Here is a 20,161-nt window from a genome sequence, read left to right as displayed (position 1 = left end):
CCCTTTCCACTATAAACATGTTCACATTTCTTCCTTGGAACAACACACTGATGCCTATTGCATTGCACCAACAAACATATGTCTCTATTGTGAACTGTTGTTAGGCAATACCTTTTAATATTGTCAACTGTTGTTAGGCAATACCTTTTAATATTGTCAACTGTTGTTAGGCAACACCTTTTATCATTCTCAACTGTTGTTAGGCAATACCTTTTAATATTGTCAACTGTTGTTAGGCAACAACTTTTATTGGAGATTTAAAAGCGTTTGATGTGAATTGTGGAACTCCTACAAAAAACTAGCCTGGTTCCCGACCTGTCTGTTCGGTCTTACCAAGTTGGCAAGCACAAACAGATATGGGACCAGGCTAGAAAGGCTTCCACAGAAACCTATGTATCTGTTTGACACCCTTTTTATTAACGAGGCCTTTTATCATGTCAGTGGTGTGCTAATGTTAGCCCTGTAAACACTACACCTGTCCCTGCTACCAACAACCCAACAGATGGAGGTTGTGTTGTTCCCAGCAAAATACAAGTCTTGCAGGGTAGCCTATAGAAAAATGACTTTGGTGGTCTGTTAAAAAATATATAATAGTCAACAGACACTCTATCAGCTAAACTGTCAACTAGTCTATGGCATGGTTTGAGAATTTTGTGATTTTGTAGTAGTACACTTGAATATCAAGTTAAAAATTATTATAACATAATGATTTGCGTTCATAGCCTAGGTCTTTGCAATTTGTTTTTCTCAGACTCAAAGTACCTAATACAAACACTGCTGATATCTTCATTTATCTTTAGTAGCAGTACTGATATGCAGAGTCCAATTAATTATAGGGCTGAACTACAATGCATTATACATGAAAACAATATGCAAAAGTGTCTTTCATTTAACGGCCAAACGAAATAACTGAAACAGAATTGAGACCTCAAGCACACACACAGATCCACAGGAGGGCTTGGCGGTGCAAAGAGGTTGAGTTTTAAAGCAAGGGGACTCCACGGCGATCCAAGGCGTGGCCGGGCCCTCTGTTTTAGGAATGTGGTCAGCACCCTGGTCGTACAACGACAAGGATCTAACGTTCATCCAACGTTGGATAAACAAACAGGAATGTCTCTCGAGGGGAACAGCACGCTGCTAGTCATAACGTTTGGTTGAGAGTGTAAAGTGTATAGTTCAAACTTAAACGTTTGGTTGAGAGTGTAAAGTGTAGAGTTCAAAATGAAATGTTTGGTTTAGAGTGTAAAGTGTATAGTTCAAAATTAAACGTTTGGTTGAGAGTGTAAAGTGTAGAGTTCAAAATGAAACGTTTGGTTGAGAGTGTATAGTTCAAAATTAAACGTTTGGTTGAGAGTGTAAAGTTTAGAGTTCAAAATTAAACGTTTGGTTGAGAGTGTAAAGTGTAGAGTTCAAAATTAAACGTTTGGTTGAGAGTGTAAAGCGTAGAGTTCAAAATTAAACGTTTGGTTGAGAGTGTAAAGTGTAGAGTTCAAAATGAAACGTTTGGTTGAGAGTGTAAAGCGTAAAGTTCAAAATTAAATGTTTGGTTGAGAGTGTAAAGTGTAGAGTTCAAAATGAAACATTTGGTTGAGAGTGTAAAGTGTAGAGTTCAAAATGAAATGTTTGGTTGAGCGTGTAAAGTGTAGAGTTCAAAATGAAACGTTTGGTTGAGAGGGTAAAGTGTAGAGTTCAAAATGAAACGTTTGGTTGAGAGTGTAAAGTGGTCCATTAAATCGCAGTCAGGGTCTGGTGAGCATCATTTAAAAGCTTGGTCTATTGCAAACATGACTAGCTAAGTTATAAAATAGGATCTTACAGTGTAAGGCTTTCACACGGCAATTCAGAGAAGAAGATCGTACATTTAGTGCGCATGGAATAGAGTCATGAGAGCATTCAGATGCGTGGTCCGCGGCACATTGTCTTCACAATACAACAAACAGACTCATTCTGTTCAGGACAACCCAGGGTATAACACCATGTCATCTTGTAACTGGACATCAAACATGATATGGACATGTGAAGTGCACATTTGGACTGACAGATGTTTGGCTTGCTTGTATGACATCGAAGCGGTATTTATAACAATCCTCATCGTCTCATCTTTCAAAATACATAGAGTCCTCGTAATTTTCAGAATTTACCTCATTCAGACAACCAAACGTTTGCAAAAAGTTGGCCAATTAGCGTGAGGGATGGTTGTCATCATGTTCAGAATGGTTGTCAGTCAAAACCCATTCATAGCTGTGAAGCGCAAAGCCTGAGCTCAGACGTCATGTATAGCATGTTACTGTACAGCCACTGCTCTCCAATTTAAGTGCTTATTAGTGTCCAAATCTGCTACTTTCAACCCGTATACGGGTATGGGTGTAAAGGGCTGTGTTCTTTATTAGTGGTTTGTCTATGGGACGGAACTACTGCTGAGACTGCTGAGAGTGAAAGTGGGAATTTGCAAGCATGTTTGGTTGACTCTCGGTAGCAGTATCAAAACATTCACTGGTGCACGAAAACATCTCTCTCTCTCTCGATCTCTCTTTTTTTCATCTGTCTTTCTTGTAATTGATTGCAAAGTCAATATCAATTGAACACTGACATCAAAGACCATCACATGTAAACCATGTGATAAACATCACAATGTCATATCATTCCAGTCACACGTTTCAAATGTGGTTTACTAGCCACAATGACTTTTGCCAGGCCGGGCCTTTGGTAACTTGACTAACTGCCTCATGTATTACAATTGTAACTTCACTTCAGTTCCTGATGAATAGGTCACCAGACCTAAATCTTTCAAATACTAACAGTTTGATCTAGTCTGCCTTGAGTGCCAGATGGGTGGGGGATTGCACTTTTACAACTATTCTATTGGTTCCATCGCGCTAGGTGAAGCTCAAGTAAGCCCAGATAAAGTATTAGAAATAGTATTTGAACCCAGATCTGAAGGTCAGATAATGTGTGATTGTAATACAATCTCCCAACAGAAACGCAGCTCCCAGTACCCCTGTAAACCCAATCACGTTTACGAGATGTGTAAATCATCTGCCATTGTCAGCCTTTTTTATTTTAAATCTGCCATACACTACAGTACATAGATTTATATTACAGAAACTGTCTTTAACCACTGATACAATGTCAGGTTTTTTTGTTGTTACACCCTTCCAATGGTTACAATTGAAGCAAGGGGTAATGTCATTGCTACTGCAGGTAGCCTAGTGGTTAGAGCGTTGGGCCAGTAACCGTAAAGGTTGTTAGATCAAAACCCCGAGCTGACAAAGTAAAAATCTGTCGTTCTGCCCCTGAACAAGCCAGTTAACCCACTGTTCCTAGGCTGCCATTGTAAATAAGAATTTGTTCTTAACTGACTTGCCTAGTTAAATAAAGGTTAAATAAAAAAATGCTAGAGCTGTGTTTAAGAAGTGTTGACATCTTTCCACAGCCCAAGAACATTTACACCGTATGACCCTCAAGTCAGGGGTAAGGCTCAGGCTGTATAAAGGTATGAACAAGTCTAGCCTATAACCACTGATACGAGGTCAGACAGGCATCCTCCTAATGGTTTATGACTAGGGTAATCTGATCCAAGATCCTAAAGCTGTGTTTAAGAAGCGTCAACGTCTTCCCCAAGCCCAGAAACAGACACTGTTTGACCCTCAATATATGGATCCAAAGGATGTAAAAGCATGAACAAGTGTCCAGATCGCTGGACCACATATTTACAAGGCAAACACTCTGACTGATACAACCCCGAAGACCGGCCGGACCGGTGGCAAGACTTGTTCCCTCTTTCACCTCAAGGACATTAACAGCCTGTTGCTGTCTATTTTTGTTGCTGTTTACTGACTGGGCTGCTGTGACCTTTCGTGTGTGTGTGTGTGTGTGTGTGTGTGTGTGTGTGTGTGTGTGTGTGTGTGTGTGTGTGTGTGTGTGTGTGTGTGTGTGTGTGTGCGCACGCTAGCTAGCTAGCTTAGCCTAGTGGTAGTTGGCACAGAGTCGCAAATAGAATTATCACTCTCGCATCTGAAACCGTTAAAATCAGGTGGCGGGCCAGACGCAGTTAAACGACAGTTATTTAACCCTGTAGGCAATCAGGGCTTTGGATAGATTAACATTGGGGATAGCGGATTAGTCTAGGGTAGCAGCACAGTAGCAGTGTTCTTCACATAAACTACCTACTAATCTTGGGGTGTAATGTTTTTCTTCTAATCTTAGGTTTTATGGGATGAGTCCAGGGTAGCAGCACAGTAGCAATGTTCTTTTCACAAACTGTATACCAATCTTTGGTTGTAACATGTTGGTTCTAATGTTGGGGTGTAACATCTTGGTTCTAATCTTGTGGTGTAACATGTTGGTTCTAATCTTGGGGTGTAACATCTTGGTTCTAATGTTGGGGTGTAACATCTTGGTTCTAATGTTGGGGTGTAACATCTTGGTTCTAATGTTGGGGTGTAACATGTTGGTTCTAATGTTGGGGTGTAACATCTTGGTTCTAATGTTGGGGTGTAACATGTTGGTTCTAATGTTGGGGTGTAACATCTTGGTTCTAATGTTGGGGTGTAACATGTTGGTTCTAATGTTGGGGTGTAACATCTTGGTTCTAATGTTGGGGTGTAACATCTTGGTTCTAATCTTGTGGTGTAACATGTTGGTTCTAATGTTGGGGTGTAACATCTTGGTTCTAATGTTGGGGTGTAACATCTTGGTTCTAATGTTGGGGTGTAACATCTTGGTTCTAATGTTGGGGTGTAACATGTTGGTTCTAATGTTGGGGTGTAACATCTTGGTTCTAATGTTGGGGTGTAACATGTTGGTTCTAATGTTGGGGTGTAACATCTTGGTTCTAATGTTGGGGTGTAACATGTTGGTTCTAATGTTGGGGTGTAACATCTTGGTTCTAATGTTGGGGTGTAACATCTTGGTTCTAAAGGAGGAAACTTTAAAAACAGAGCAACATCAGTACTTCAATATCCCTGTCCCCCTATCCTCTCTACCTCTTGTAAAACATCTGTTGGTGCTAGATTTCCTCTGTACAAGTTCCTTATAAAAACAACACCATCCCTGGCCCTGGCTACTGTTACTGACAGGCCCAGACCCAGGAGAATCAGATACCAGACTGTCCCACATGTGTGCCTGTCTGTCAGGCAGGCTGGGCGGCCCATCCCTGGGGTAGAATCATGGTTAAGGACAGTTTAGGCCCGTCAGGCTTAGGGTTGCAAAACTACCGGTAATTTACAAAAGTTAACATAACTTCAGTAATTTTGGTAATTAACAGGTAATCTGTGGAAATCTATGGTAACTTTGGTAATTTATACTTTAATAACGTTTTTTTTTTTAAGTAGTCATTTTTTATATATGTATCCATATTGTCCAGTTTCAAGAGAAAATAGCCTAATTAATGAAAAAAGCTTCTAATCAACAATGGCATTATTTTCAATTAACTCTGCAACTCTTCCAACTATTGCCTTTTTTCAAAACTGCAAAACATTTACAACAAAGACATATTGGCATAGTAAAATAAATAACTGTGTGTAAAAATAAATAAAGGATACTTCATGCTGAAACGCTCATATTTAACACCAATGGTACTCACTAAGTTGATGGTTTATATTTAGCATGTTGTACAGCTTTGTCATTCTATTTCTCTGTTTTAAAATCCTCATTTTATTATGTTATATATTTTACATGTGATAACGCCACACAGAGGGCCAGAGATAATCTTAAATACCTAAAAAGGCCGCTATAAAATTCCATAAATGCCTTTAAAGTTACCAAACTTCTGGTAGTGTACTGGTAAACTTAGAAAGTTACCACTAATATACCCTCCCTTTGCAACCCTAGTCAGGCTACAGTGTTGTTCTTACATGTAAAGGGAATTTTTTCAGAAGAATTCCAGCACTACCAGACATTTTACAGAAGGCAGAGAGGACAAAGGGTAGAGGTAAGAGGGGGACTCTCTGTCAGGCTAGCTGGGCAGCCTGTCTCTGGGGTAATGTCATGGTTACGGACAGATCAGGTCTGATAGGCTGCAGTGTTGTTGTTCTTATAAATCTGATCGGAAGAAATCCAGCACTAACTGACATATTGTACAGTAGAGAGGGCAGAGGTTAGGGGAGAACATGGAGGGATTTATGACCGTCCTGGGTAATATCATGGTCACCCAAACCCCCGGCTGTCAGGGACTGTCTGTCAGTGCTGTTTTATGTGACACATAAACACATTTTGCTTTGAAGTGATCTGAAGGTGAAAGTTAGGGTTAGGAACCTTAGTTAGGGTTAGGGCCTTCTCTGTAGCTCAGTTGGTAGAGCATGGTGTTTGCAACGCCAGGGTTGTGGGTTCGATTCCTACGGGGGGCCAGCACAGAAAAAAAATGTATGAAATGTATGCATTCACTACTGTAAGTCGCTCTGGATAAGAGCGTCTGCTAAATGACTAAAATGTAAAATGTAAAATGTAGGAACGATCCCGGTTTGGCCTGGAATTTCCAAATCAAATCAAATTGTATTTGTCACATTCTTTGTAAACAACAGGTGTAGTCTAACAGCAAAATACTTAGTTACGGGTCCTTTTTCCAGATACATAAAAAATAAAGATATGTTGAATGTCTTCCATAAGTGAACATGAAATGTCTGAGTAGTGTACAGTACCATATGTTACTGTACATCCAGTGCTGTATCAACTGAACAACACAGTGGTTGATATATTCCATAGGTTGACCCACGATGCTGATTCCCATTACATCTGGTGTCCTAGCTGTTAGGGAAAAGTGTTGACGCCCTCTTCATTCACTTACTTTGTTGGCCATTAGTCAGTCAGACGAGAGGCCAATGGTTTTTACCTCAGAGCTGAGTGCTACCCCTGGGTGTAAATTACACCACTCTGAGAGGGAGAGAGAGGGGGGAGGTAGGGAGGAGGTGGGGGGAGAGGAGCGGGGGGGTTGCTATACTTGGCAATCCAGAGGGATTAGTGGCAAAGATGACTGGGATGTCTGGGTCTTTGTGTGTGTGTGTGTGTGTGTGTGTGTGTGTGTGTGTGTGTGTGTGTGTGTGTGTGTGTGTGTGTGTGTGTGTGTGTGTGCTATGTATGTCTGATGTCTGTACCTGGTCAGCTGACATGTTCCCAAATCCAAGCGAGAAAGCTCTCATTATCATTGTCACGCTGTCACGGCGACCGTGTCGCTTCACCGGGGATCTATTTATATCAGAGCCACTGAGGTGGAGAGATACGCTCTAAGAGTGTGAGTGATAATGTTGAAGTGCTTTGACATTAGAGAGGAAATAGTTCCCCACAGTCTAGTCTAGGTCTACAGTCTGTGGCTGAAGTAGGTTCAAATATTTTCATTGACCTTAAAAAAGTCTTCCAAAAAGAGGGAAGAAGACAGGAACAGCCTAGAATGGACTGCATTTCTGTCTGATCATTTCTCAGATCATTGTGCTGTTTTCTTAAAAGCGGACATGTTTTTTCATATTTGTAATTTTAGATAAGAGCATACCTGTAATTGACTATTTTAATCAGACTTTTACTAGTGTAAATAATACATGAAATACAGTGAAATATTACACAAATCGTATGATGTTTTAACAGTAATAAACATACTGATGCATTTTTCTTATTTATCTTTATTTTAGCCATTTCCACCCAGGAAATCAATCACAGGACGGGTCGTCCACATCTGCAACCTCCCCGAGGGCAGCTGCACAGAGAATGATGTCATCAACCTGGGACTGCCCTTCGGGAAAGTCACCAACTACATCCTCATGCGCTCTACCCACCAGGTACAGTACAATGTTATTCTCTTAAAACATGAGTGTACAACTCCAAACACAAGTACACAACTCCAAACACAAGTACACAACTCCAGTCCTCCAGTCCCAGAAGGGCCAAAAAGTGAGCTCGTTTTTGGTCTTACCTGATGATTATTAAAAGGTGAATTAAACGATTAACTTAACGACTGAGGCCTACCCAGACAGACTTCCCACAGTGAGCCCTAGTCGTTGGAAATGCCTCAAAGAACAAACCTGTGGTTTCGCTTTACCCTCACAGCTACTGCCATTAGCCCTGTGGGATATCACTGCAGAACAAATACTCACTAATGTATACAGCACCACTAAGGAGTCAAGTCACACTTCAATGAACAAAGAACTGCCATGGAGAAACGCAAACCAAAGGACGTGTGGCCCTTTGCGAACGTCTTGAAATAACCCTCGGTTGCTATGGACCAGATACACCATTTCCCCCCTCACAAACGTCTACTGCTCTACGGTGGAGTCTAGTCACAATATTAGTCACATATATTTGTTGGGAGAAAAGGGTCAATGCCCTTGACAACTGGAGCAGTTCTCTAATGTCTTGAAATACCCCTGTGTTGCTATGAACCAGTACCCCTGTGTTGCTATGGACCAGTACCCCTGTGTTACTATGGACCAGTACCCCTGTGTTGCTATGGACCAGTACCCCTGTGTTACTATGGACCAGTACCCCTGTGTTGCTATGGACCAGTACCCCTGTGTTGCTATGGACCAGTACCCCTGTGTTGCTATGGACCAGTACCCCTGTGTTACTATGGACCAGTACCCCTGTGTTACTATGGACCAGTACCCCTGTGTTGCTATGCACCAATACCCCTGTGTTGCTATGGACCAATACGCCTGTGTTGCTATGGACCAATACGCCTGTGTTGCTATGGACCAGTACCCCTGTGTTGCTATGGACCAGTACCCCTGTGTTGCTATGGACCAGTACCCCTTTGTTGCTATGGACCAGTACCCCTGTGTTACTATGGACCAGTACCCCTGTGTTACTATGGACCAGTACCCCTGTGTTGCTATGCACCAATACCCCTGTGTTGCTATGGACCAGTACCCCTGTGTTGCTATGGACCAATATGCCTGTGTTGCAATGGACCAGTACCCCTGTGTTGCTATGGACCAGTACCCCTGTGTTGCTATGGACCAGTACCCCTGTGTTGCTATGGACCAATACACCTGTGTTGCTATGGACCAGTACCCCTGTGTTGCTATAGACCAGTACCCCTGTGTTGCTTTGGACCAGATGAATTGTTTCCACTTCATATTATCTTGTAATACGATAAGATGCCTTTTTCGCCTACGGTTTCATGGACCATTTTCTATTGTAATGTGATAATGATGTCTTTTTTCCCTACGGTCCATCCAACCATTTTATCACAGAACATGATGTCTCACTCAGTCTCTAGAATTTCATTTATCAGACACTGTATTAAAATGACTCATTAATGTCACCCACATCACATTCAAGGGGCTCGACTACACTAAAATCATGGGTGTTGGTTACCCAGAAATGTATCTGAGCAGATTGTAACTGTCTTTTTGATTTATGAGGCCAATGAAATATGATACCCTGGCTGGGATATAGAAGATTTGCTCGCACCTTGTTTGACATATGTTATTGCAAAAATGTTATTTGAAAAAAAGGACGTTAAACTGTCACAAACAGTTGTCTAACACTGGTGTCTTTCTCTCACTCCACTCAACTGCTGTTGTGCCATTGAGCAAGGCACTTAAGCCCTAAAATCTGCATGAGGCGTTGCAGCCTGCACTGTGAATACCCTCTGCGCAAACATCTCCAACCTGTGTGTGTGTGTTTGCATGCCTTTAGAAGGGGTTGGGGGTAAAATGTAAGACACATTTTCTTGGAGTGTAAGGGAAAATGGATCAATAAAGTATTCGTCCTCTTCCTCTTCCTCTTCACTCCACAGGCGTTTGTGGAGATGGCGTACATTGAGGCGGCCCAGGCTATGGTTCAATACTACCAGCTGACTCCAGCCACGATCAATGATCAGAAACTACTGATCAGGATGTCCAAGAGATACAAGGAGCTTCAGCTCAAGGTGAGTTGTACTGGGTTGACATTGTGGTGTTGAAATGTTTATTACAGTTGTTATTTAGCTCACACCAACTGTGTTCTGTATCTACTGTACAGTATCATATTATGGTGTAAAACGCTCTGTTCATACAGAAACCAGGTAAAGACGTTGATTCAATCATCCAGGATATCAACTCTCTGAGGGAAAGGGACGAGATGCAGGAGAATGATCAGTAAGGCGACTTGTTTCATTCTTTCCTTGTACATTTTCTTAGCGGCAATTTTTTGTTGTAATATGCGATTGTCTATGTACGATCGATCCCCTGTAGAAAACAACAAATAATGGATGAAATTATCCAACACTACTTCCTGACTACAAACTGCATATTAATTCTATTATTTCCTCCCAGCTACATGCCAGAGAGAGCGCGGTCCCGTAGTCCCATCAGCCGCTCTCTGAGCCCTCGCTCCCACAGCCCCAGCTTTACCTCCTGTAGCTCAGCCCACAGCCCGCAGGGGGCACCCTGCCGAGGAGGCCCGGAACGGGGCTCCTGGACCGCCAAACACATGAGAAGGGGGGATGAGGACAGAGAACGAGAGAGGGAAAGGGAGGAGGTGCCATGGAGGAACGGAGGTACAGAGGATGACGACAGGCTGAACGGGAGGATGCAGGATCGACGGAACAAGCCGTACCTGAAACCCTCCGACCGAGACCGGATCAGTCCCAGATCAGCGGACGAAAGAGGAGGAGGAAGAGGGGAGGGGGTGAGGGGGGGAAACAGGGGGGGAGACTGGTACCCCCACCCGCGGGGTAGCCCTCAGGGGATGCCCCACTTCCCTTCGTACAGGAACATGGATGAGGACTCCTACAAAACACAACACGTGTATAAGTCAGAGAAGCCCATGAGGCCACAGTACCAGAGACATGAGGAGGGGAGAGTCAAGTCAAAGAGGAGGGATGGAGGGGACTACCACAGATCCAGACACTCAGAGTCAGAGCTGGGAGAGGAGTCTCTACCCAGCAGGACAGGAGAAGACAGAAGACAGAGAGGAGTGTCCCCGACACGGGGAAGGAGCAAGAAACCCACCATGAGACACGGGACGGAGAAACCGGAAATAGAGATGAATGAAAATAACGTAAGTGATAGGATTTTTTTTAAGTAAGCAAGATTTATACGTAAATCAGAAGTTGGACATGTACAGTATATCTTATTTACAAACAAATGCCATATCATTACAGGGAGAAACCGCTGAGGATCAGCGATCCAAAGAGAAGTCTGTTTCTCCTCAACGAAGTGGCAAACATGAGAGAGAAAAAGACAGCGAGGCGGAGGAGTGGGAGAGTGGGGACGACACGGAGGGTGAGTGCTGGTACCCCAAGAACATGGAGGAGCTGGTCACAGTGGACGAGGTAGGAGAGGACGACTCCATCATCGAACCGGACCTCCCTGAGCTGCAGGAGCACGAGGACGTGTCAGCCTCAGACCTCCACAAGGATCTTACGGAGGAGGAGGAGGAGGAGAAGGAGGGGGAGGAGGCTCCACGATCAACCTCCACCCCCAGTCCCAGGCCCTGCTCTGAGAAGGAGTTAGCCCAGAGAGAGGATACCGAGTTGGGCAGAGGAGGTGGGGTAGGTGGGGTGGTGGATCCTACACCTACAGAGGAGAAAGATGGGGAGATTAGCACAAACCCCAGCCCCACAGACCAGTCACTGCCACAGCCACAGCCACAGTCACTGCCACAGCCACAGCCACAGCCACAGCCACAGTCACTGCCACAGCCACAGCCACAGCCACAGTCACTGCCACAGCCACAGCCACAGCCACAGTCACTGCCACAGCCACAGCCACAGTCACTGCCACAGCCACAGCCACAGTCACTGCCACAGCCACAGCCACAGTCACTGCCACAGCCACAGCCACAGTCACTGCCACAGCCACAGCCACAGCCACAGTCACTGCCACAGCCACAGCCACAGCTACCCATCCCAGTAGCCTCAAAACAGCTCAGTTCAGATCTGGATGATTTCCCCAACCCGGAGTTCAAGGCAGCCCTGGAAGAGACGTGTTTGGAAGCTGAAGTACTGAAGAGTGGAGCGCCGACGCAGGAGCTGGCGCAAACCAATCACGCTGGTGCGTATGAAAGCAGCAAGACCCAGGATGTAATACACAAGATGGAGGACGTGGGGAGGGAAGTAACGGTCATGAAGCCAGACATACAGCAGCACAAGTCTGAGACTCCTAGAGGTACAGAACATTTTCTCTCACTATGAAATAATATGTCCAGTATTTTACTTCCTGATAAAATAAGCCAGTATCGGGATTCTGAATCGTCATCCTTGTTTCCTGTTTATTATTGTACAGATGTTATTCTTCTAGATTTTATAGGTAACTTATGTTCACTTCTCATTTACAGTCATCCAGAATTCAACACATGTCCCACGTCCTATAAACCTGATAGACCAAGGGGCTCCCTCACCTTCTAGAGGGCAGGAGAAGATTATCAGTGAACACAGCATCCCTCTGGGTAAGGACCAAATTACTTTTATTTACATGAAGTATTGTTGTTGTTGTATGTATGCTATCTGCAATGTCATTTTAAGCCCAGTAACAATTGCCCCTTGGCCTTGGGGACAAATAAAGCTTATTGAATATAATATGATTATTAATCAACAACCTGTTATACCAATGCTATCTTTACCTGGAGTGAAAGAGCGCATGTGGTAGCATCAGCTGGCCACTTGTTGAGAGCAAGGTGTTAAACGCACCCCTGAGATGTGTTTATTTAGGCCTGGAATGACATAGGCACACATGACCTACTGTGCCTCGTTGGTCAACGCTACACATGAGTGGACTATGATGGCCTTCGAGTGTGTGTGTGTGTGTGTGTGTGTATGTGCACCGTGTGTGTGTGTGTATGTGCACCGTGTGTGTGTGTATGTGCATCGTGTGTGTGTGTGTGTGTGTGTGTGTGTGTGTGTGTGTCTGTGTGTGCTGTGTGTGTGTGTGTGTGTACGTGGGTGTGTGTCAGTGTATGTGCACCGTGTGTGTGTCTGTGTGTGTTTCACAGCCAAATGCTACGGTCATTGACAGCATGGCTGAGATAGATTCACAATTGAGTGGTGTCTGGCTGCAGCGTTGTGTTCTCCCATGAGAGAGACAGTGACAGTGCAGCTGATCTAGATCAGCTTGAAGAGTTAACAACTTCCCTCTGTCACACTGACAACAAGGCTACTGATGAGGGGTGGAGGGGCCATGCTGCCTGCTGACTTTCCTCCTAGCTGCCTTAGAAAACGTGTCTGTTTCAGACCTGGGAGTTAGCCCTGGGTAACCTCTCTAGCCAGTCAGTTACATTGGTAACACTACATTACGTTACTCTAGTCTCAGTGTAGTAACACTCTAATCACATTTGTAACAACTTTTAATAAGAGTTCTAGAGGTACATGGGCTGTGTTCTGATTGGTCTGATGCTGTTGTTTGGTCGGGGGATTCTCTTCTCTAATTGGTCTGCGGCTGCTGTAGGGGTACATGTTCTGTTCTCTGATTGGTTTGTGCTGTTCTAGAGGTGTATTAGCAGTTTTGTGATTGGTGTGTTGCTGTTCTAGGGGTGGAGTTCATCGTGCCCAGTACGGGGTTCTACTGTAAGCTGTGTGGCCTGTTCTACACCAGCGAGGAGACAGCCAAGACCTCTCACTGTCGCAGTACTGTCCACTACAGGAACCTTCAGGTACAGCAACACATTTACTATTAACATAGGTCATTCTAATTAGACATGGTTATGAGGAAGAGCAAGAGGGGAGGAGGAGGAGGAAGAAGAGGAGGAGGAGCAGGAGGAGGAGCATGAGGAGCAGGAGGAGGAGGAGGAAGAAGAAGAGGGGGAGAAGGATGAGGAGGAGGAGGAAGAATAAGAGAAAGAAGGAAGGAAGGGGATGAACGATGATGATCATGATGATGACGATGAAGATTTTGATAGCAGGAAACACTAACCCTCTCCATCGTTAACTTACACTACCCCTTGCAGAAGAGTCATGAACATATGTGTGACATGTATTAGTTATTACGGGGAAAGCTTGGAAGCTTATCACTCAGTGACGTCATTGTGAGACCAAAAGTTCAGAAGAATGTCTTTAGAGTTGAGTTACAGTGTGGCACATGTTACCCAACCATGGGACAGAGCACGAGATACAGAGATCAGTCACTCACTATCTCTATTACACACACACACACGCCCACACACACACGTCAAAACTGGCAGCACAATCCAAAGCTTTTTTCCCTCTCCACAGTGGGTGGTAGGGGGGGGGGGTCCTACAGTGGGGTGTCAGAAAAGGAGACTTTCGATGAGTGAGTAGAGTAGAGGGTGTTAGTGTGGCGCCCATGGGAGTCTATCCATTACTTTACTTCCTAAAGGCTCCCAGCTGCTCTAGTCCTTCCTGGGGACCTACTTTGTATACAGGCAACGTGTAGACTAACTGGCGGATAGAAAGTCCTACATTTGTTAGACCCATTGTGCTCTTCAAGTAAAGTAAAAACATTCTGAAGGTTCCTTCCCAGTAGGCTCTTGGTTCAGCAGGCCAGGGTATTTCTGTGCGGCTGTGAACAGGCAGTAGAAGGGGCAGCCCATTGACTACAGGAAGGCCCCCTCACAGTGTTGAGTACTGGGAGTTGTATTAGGTTACCTATTAGTGCCCAATGACCATCCAGGCACATCCACACACACACACACACTCGCACGCAAACACCCCACACACATGCAAAACTGCACAGCTGAAAGCAGCCAGAAGGGGAAAAGATTCCTTCACATTTGATGGATTACATTGCGAGGTTAAAAAACCGCAAGAACAGTTGCGCTGTCTGTCAAAAGCTGAGGGGTTTTGTGTGTGTGGGGGCTCCCTGCTGCTGCCCGCTTAGCCGAGAGCGGGCTGGTGATGATGGTTTTGGCCTTTAACAGGACTGGGGAAATATAGTGAATGTAGAAACTAGACAGGTTAATGTCTGTTCAGGAAGCACCTGCCTCTCTCTCAGAACATTCCACTCTCTGAGGTCTCCCTCCTTCACTATTGTGTCAAACAGCAGTAGCTCTGGCTGAGGAGTTTCTATAGCGGAATATGCATAAGAAACTCAATACAGATAAATCAGGTCTCCTTATTTTAAAATTCACAGGAAGTCGGGTGGAATTGTAGTGTATCATAGTGATAAGTGAAATAAAGGTGAAACGTGGATAGCCGTGTTATAGGCTAAGTATTTGAAGGCAGTTGAATATCCCACTTAAAGGGGAACTCTACAACGACGTACACAAAGCTAACTTTTATATTTGTGCTCTTCACAGAAGTACCTGTCTCAGCTGGCAGAGGAGAGTCTACTTGGTGCACTAACTGACCCCTCAGCTACAGAGTGACCTCTGACCTATACTCATCATTCGGTACTGTCAAGTACCAGACTGAGTGATCTGAGCTTGCCAAGGACCACTCAACGAAGGAGACATGAATAAATGACATATCGGATGGAAGTCACGGTAAAATGCACTGGACCCGGAGAGAAGAGCGATTCTCTGAGAATTGCTTGGACTAAAACTCATTGCTAAAAATCAAATCAAACCAAATGTTATTGGTCACATGCGCTGAATACAACAGGTGTAGACTTTACCGTGAAATGCTTACTTACGAGCCCATTCCCAACCATGCAGAGTTAAAAAGAAAGAAAAATATTTGCTAAAGAAAATAGTAACACAACAAAATAACAATAACGAGGCTATATACAATGTAGCAATATGTTTGATTTTGTACATAGTATAAAAATACTGTAGTTTAAAAAGGTTCCAGTGTTAATGTACTATATTTGTGAAAATGAAAACCGGTCATCAAAGATTTGTGTTAAAAATATATTTATCTATCTTTCACCCTTTGATTTATTTGCAGTAGAGAATAAATGTGTTTGTTTTTCATCACAGGAATAAACACAGCCTTCTTTCTAGTAATTATTGTAGAAGTCAGATTCTGTGATATAGTGAACTGAAACTCATCCATATTAGTATTTGTCCTGGTTCTGGTTACATGTTGTTCTATGTAGCTGTACTCCAAATAGTACTACAATCATTTGATTGAACTTTTAATTTTAGTCTGTAAAGTGTTAGGGATATTACATCATATGTTTTTAGATGCAAAGTGCCTTAGAACTTATCTGCCATTGGTAGATGTAGAAGTAATCCTCGGGTTGGTTTAATTCGGATGTTGAATTTTGAATGTATATTTCATTACACAGTGTTTTTGTGTATAACTGAAGGATATGAAGGCCTACACTTGTTATACCTACTGTGTCTGTTCATTGAGACAAAATGGAATACGGTTCCCGACAGACATGGACAAAGACATATTAGTCTGAAAGATTTGTAACTTTCAAAATACAGAAATCATCCCTGTATGATGCATTTTGCATCAATTTTGAAAGTTACATATCTTGACAACTTAAGTGCTGTAAATGCTTTAGTCCCAAAATTCTGCCAAGCAGAACATTTTGGGACTATATCAACAATCGACTAATGAAACAAATACCTAAATATATGTTTTTGTGTGGAATTTTCCTTTAAATTGAGATACAGTTTTGCCAAAGTATCGCCATACGTTTTCTTCAGGTTTTCTTCTGTTGTGTTTTGTCCTGCATTTGATTTAATTTAAAAATACTTTGACAACTGTGTGAATTGTAAAGTTTGTCACAATCAGGTTCAATATTTTGCAAATGTCTAAATAATTTATACAGTGCCTTTAAACTGTAGAGAAACTTGAACTGGACCATGTGTGTTATTTAAGAGTTAAATTAAGTGTGATTTTAAGTCAGTATAATATATTGTCGAGGCAGGGTTTGAAACTTGCTCTCTCTCTCTGTTTTCTACACTGTGAATTTTAAGTTTTAAGATTGTGTTTAAGATTTTGTTGAACTTTTCTTATGGTTATTTTCTGATGCAATCATTTGAATAAAAATGTTAAGAGAGAAAGCTGTTTGTGTATCAGTGGCGGAGGCTGAGGGGAGGACGGCTCATAATAATGGCTGGAACGGCATAAATGGAATGACATCAAACACATGGAAAACATGCGTTTCATGTATTTCATGCCATTCCGCCTATTCCACTCCAGCCATTACCACGAGCCCGTCCTCCCCAATTAAGGTGCCACCAACCTCCTGTGGTGTGTGTGTTACCAATTTAGCAATTTTCTCTATTTTCTCACGTTGAATAATGGGATGCAAAATAATGAGTTTAGTTTATTAGACAATTTGGAAAGCAAAACACAGTAAAAGACTATGTGCATAAATAAAATCCTTGAGGATGAGAAAAACTGGTACTTCCATGTGCATGGGGCATTGTGACGTTCTACTGTTTGAGGGGAGCGCCCCCAGATGTTAAGGTAGGATATTACACTTGTCAGACAAAACTAATTGTATAATGATTATTCGTTTTGATAGCACAGACTTTGTCAAGTCAACTGCACCCTTGGACTTGATCATTGACATTACACATTACAGTCAAATAGCAAAAAATAATTATACAATAAACTATCTATCTTTGGATAGTTTCCCAGTAACAACTTGTTATGTATAATCAATTGGACTTCTCTCATTTACAGAACACAATGCTATACGTTTTGAAATGGGGAAAAGTAGTCTAGTAGAGATTAGGGAAATCGTGTATTACTTAAATATCTACAGTACCAGTCAAAAGTTTGGACACACCTACTCATTCAAAGGTTTTTCTTTATTTTTACTATTTTCTAATAATAGTGAAGACATCAAAACTATGGCATAACACATATGGAATCATGTAACCAAAAAAGTGTTAAACAAATCAAAATATATTTTATATTTGAGATTCTTCAAAGTAGCCACCTTTGCCTTGATGACAGCCTTGCACACTCTTGGAATTCTCTCAACCATTTCAGTTAACAGGTGTGCCTTGTTAAAAGTTAATTTGTGGAATTGATTTCCTTCTTAATGCGTTTGAGACAATCAGTTGTGTTGTGACAAGGTAGGGGTGGTATACAGAAGATAGCCCTATTTGGTAAAAGACTAAGTCCATATTAATGGCAAGAACAGCTCAAATAAGCAAAGAGAAACAACAGTCCATCATTACTTTAAGATATGAAGGTCAGTCAATGCAAAACATTTCAAGAACTTTGAAAGTTTCTTCAAGTGCAGTAGCAAAAACCATCAATCGCTATGATGAAACTGGCTCTCATGAGGACCGCCACAGGAATGGAAGACCCAGAGTTACCTCTGCTGCAGAGGATAAGTTCATTAGAGTTACCAGCCTTAGAAATTGCAGCCCAAATAAATGTTTCACAGAGTTCAAGTAACAGACATATCAACATCAACTGTTTAGAGGAGACTGTGTGAATCAAGCCTTCATGGTCGAATTGCTGCAAATAAACCACTACTAAAGGACACCAATAATAAGACAAGACTTGCTTGGACCAAGAAACACAAGCAAATTTGAGTCCAAATTTGATATTTTTGTTTCCAACCTTTGGTTAAATACTTACCTAGTTAAACACTTGTCTACTTAAGTAAAGGTTAAATAAAAAATATATTTTAAAAAGATGCAGAGTAGGTGAATGGATGATTTCTACATGTGTGGTTCCCACCGTGAAGCATGGGGGAGGAGGTGTGATTGTGTGGGGGTGCTTTGCTGGTGACACCGTCAGTGATTTATTTAGAATTCAATGCACACTTAACCAGCATGGCTACCACAGCATTCTGCAACAATACAACATCCCATCTGGTTTGCGCTTAGTGGGACTATAATTTGTTTTTCAACAGGAGAATGATCCAACACACCTCCAGGCTGTGTAAGGGCTATTTGAGCAAGAAGGAGAGTGATGGAGTGCTGCATTAGATGACCTGGCCTCCACAATCACCCCACCTCAACCCAATTGAGATGGTTGGGGATGAGTTGGACTGCAGAATGAAGGACAAGCTGCCAACAAGTGCTCAGCATATGTAGGAACTCCTTCAAGACTATTGGAAAATAATTCCAGGTGAAGCTGGTTGAGAGAATGCCAAGAGAGTGCAAAGCTGTCATAAAGGCTTTGAAGAAACACAAATATTTTTTGATTTGTTTAAATCTTTTTTGGTTACTACATGATTCCATATGTGTTATTTCATAGTTTTGATGTCTTCAATTATTCTACAAAGTAGAAAATAGGAAAAATAAAGAAAAACTCTGGAAGGAGTAGGTGTGTCCAAACTTTTGACTGGTACTGTATGTTCTTACCCCTGGGCAACATGGGCCTGGGAAGCTCACACGGATATTGGTATCCACACACAGTACCTACTTCACCAATTATATTTCAACTCAATACTTCTTGTATTCGCCCAAATATATATATATTTTTACATACATGTGCTGTAATTTAAGCTTCAAAATTGCAAAGTTTTATCTTGGCCTCTTGGCGAAATGTGTAGAATTGCAGGATACTTCAGTAGTGCTAAACACGGCTCCTAGAATCTTGACTAGAACCCAACAATGTTATCATATTACTCCAGTGCTAGCCTCTCTACACTGGCTTCCTGTTAAGGCTAGGGCTGATTTCAAGGTTTTACTGCTAACCTACAAAGCATTACATGGGCTTGCTCCTACCTATCTTTCCGATTTGGTCCTGCCATACATACCTACACGTACGCTACAGTCACAAGACGCAGGCCTCCTAATTGTCCCTAGAATTTCTAAACAAACAGCTGGAGGCAGGGCTTTCTGCTATGGTGCTCCATTTTTATTGAATGGTCTACCTATCCATGTGAGAGACGCAGACTCGGTCTCGACCTTTAAGTCTTTATTGAAGACTCATCTCTTCAGTAGGTCCTATGATTGAGTGTAGTCTGACCCAGGGGTGTGAAGGTGAATGGAAAGGCTCTGGAGCAACGAACCGCCCTTGCTGTCTCTGCCTGGCCGGTTCTACTCTCTCCACTGGGATTCTCTGCATCGAACCCTATTACAGGGGCTGAGTCACTGGCTTACTGGTGCTCTTTCATGCCGTCCCTAGGAGGGGTGCATCACTTGAGTGGGTTGAGTCACTGACGTGATCTTCCTGTCCGGGTTGGCGCCACCCTCGGGTTCGTGCCGCGCGGGAGATCTTCGTGGGCTATACTCGACCTTGTCTCAGGGTAGTAAGTTGGTGGTTTTAGATATCCCACTAGTGGTGTGGGGGCTGTGCTTTTGCTAAGTGAGTGGGGTTTTATCCTGCCTGGTTGGCCCTGTCCGGGGGTATAGTCGGACAGGGCCACAGTATCTCCCGACCCCTTCTGTATCAGCCTCCAGTAATTATGCTGCAATAGTTTAT

At 42.9% G+C, this 20,161-nt stretch overlaps 1 protein-coding gene and 1 non-coding gene across 2 annotated transcripts in view; both read left to right on the top strand.

Annotated features, from left to right (window-relative positions):
• The window catches only part of LOC115147871 (RNA-binding protein 20), a 76,053-nt gene extending 59,229 nt beyond the window's left edge, over positions 1 to 16,824 (top strand). The window contains exons 7-15 of the mRNA XM_029690137.1: positions 7,620 to 7,766; positions 9,728 to 9,859; positions 9,988 to 10,067; positions 10,245 to 10,971; positions 11,075 to 11,623; positions 11,738 to 12,080; positions 12,250 to 12,360; positions 13,439 to 13,560; positions 15,163 to 16,824. Of these exons, the coding sequence (XP_029545997.1) occupies positions 7,620 to 7,766; positions 9,728 to 9,859; positions 9,988 to 10,067; positions 10,245 to 10,971; positions 11,075 to 11,623; positions 11,738 to 12,080; positions 12,250 to 12,360; positions 13,439 to 13,560; positions 15,163 to 15,231 (2,280 nt within the window). The 3' untranslated portion in view covers positions 15,232 to 16,824. The remainder of the gene's footprint in view (positions 1 to 7,619; positions 7,767 to 9,727; positions 9,860 to 9,987; positions 10,068 to 10,244; positions 10,972 to 11,074; positions 11,624 to 11,737; positions 12,081 to 12,249; positions 12,361 to 13,438; positions 13,561 to 15,162) is intronic.
• Positions 7,942 to 8,075, top strand: LOC115147945 (small nucleolar RNA SNORA18). The gene has a single exon (XR_003866526.1). It is a non-coding gene; the product is annotated as a small nucleolar RNA SNORA18 (small nucleolar RNA).
• Positions 16,825 to 20,161: the final 3,337 nt, after the last annotated feature.

The sequence above is a fragment of the Salmo trutta genome, chromosome 14 (genome assembly GCF_901001165.1).
Source record: "Salmo trutta chromosome 14, fSalTru1.1, whole genome shotgun sequence".
In the NCBI taxonomy this organism is placed as follows: domain Eukaryota; kingdom Metazoa; phylum Chordata; class Actinopteri; order Salmoniformes; family Salmonidae; genus Salmo; species Salmo trutta.
This window is presented reverse-complemented; position numbering and strand designations above follow the sequence as displayed.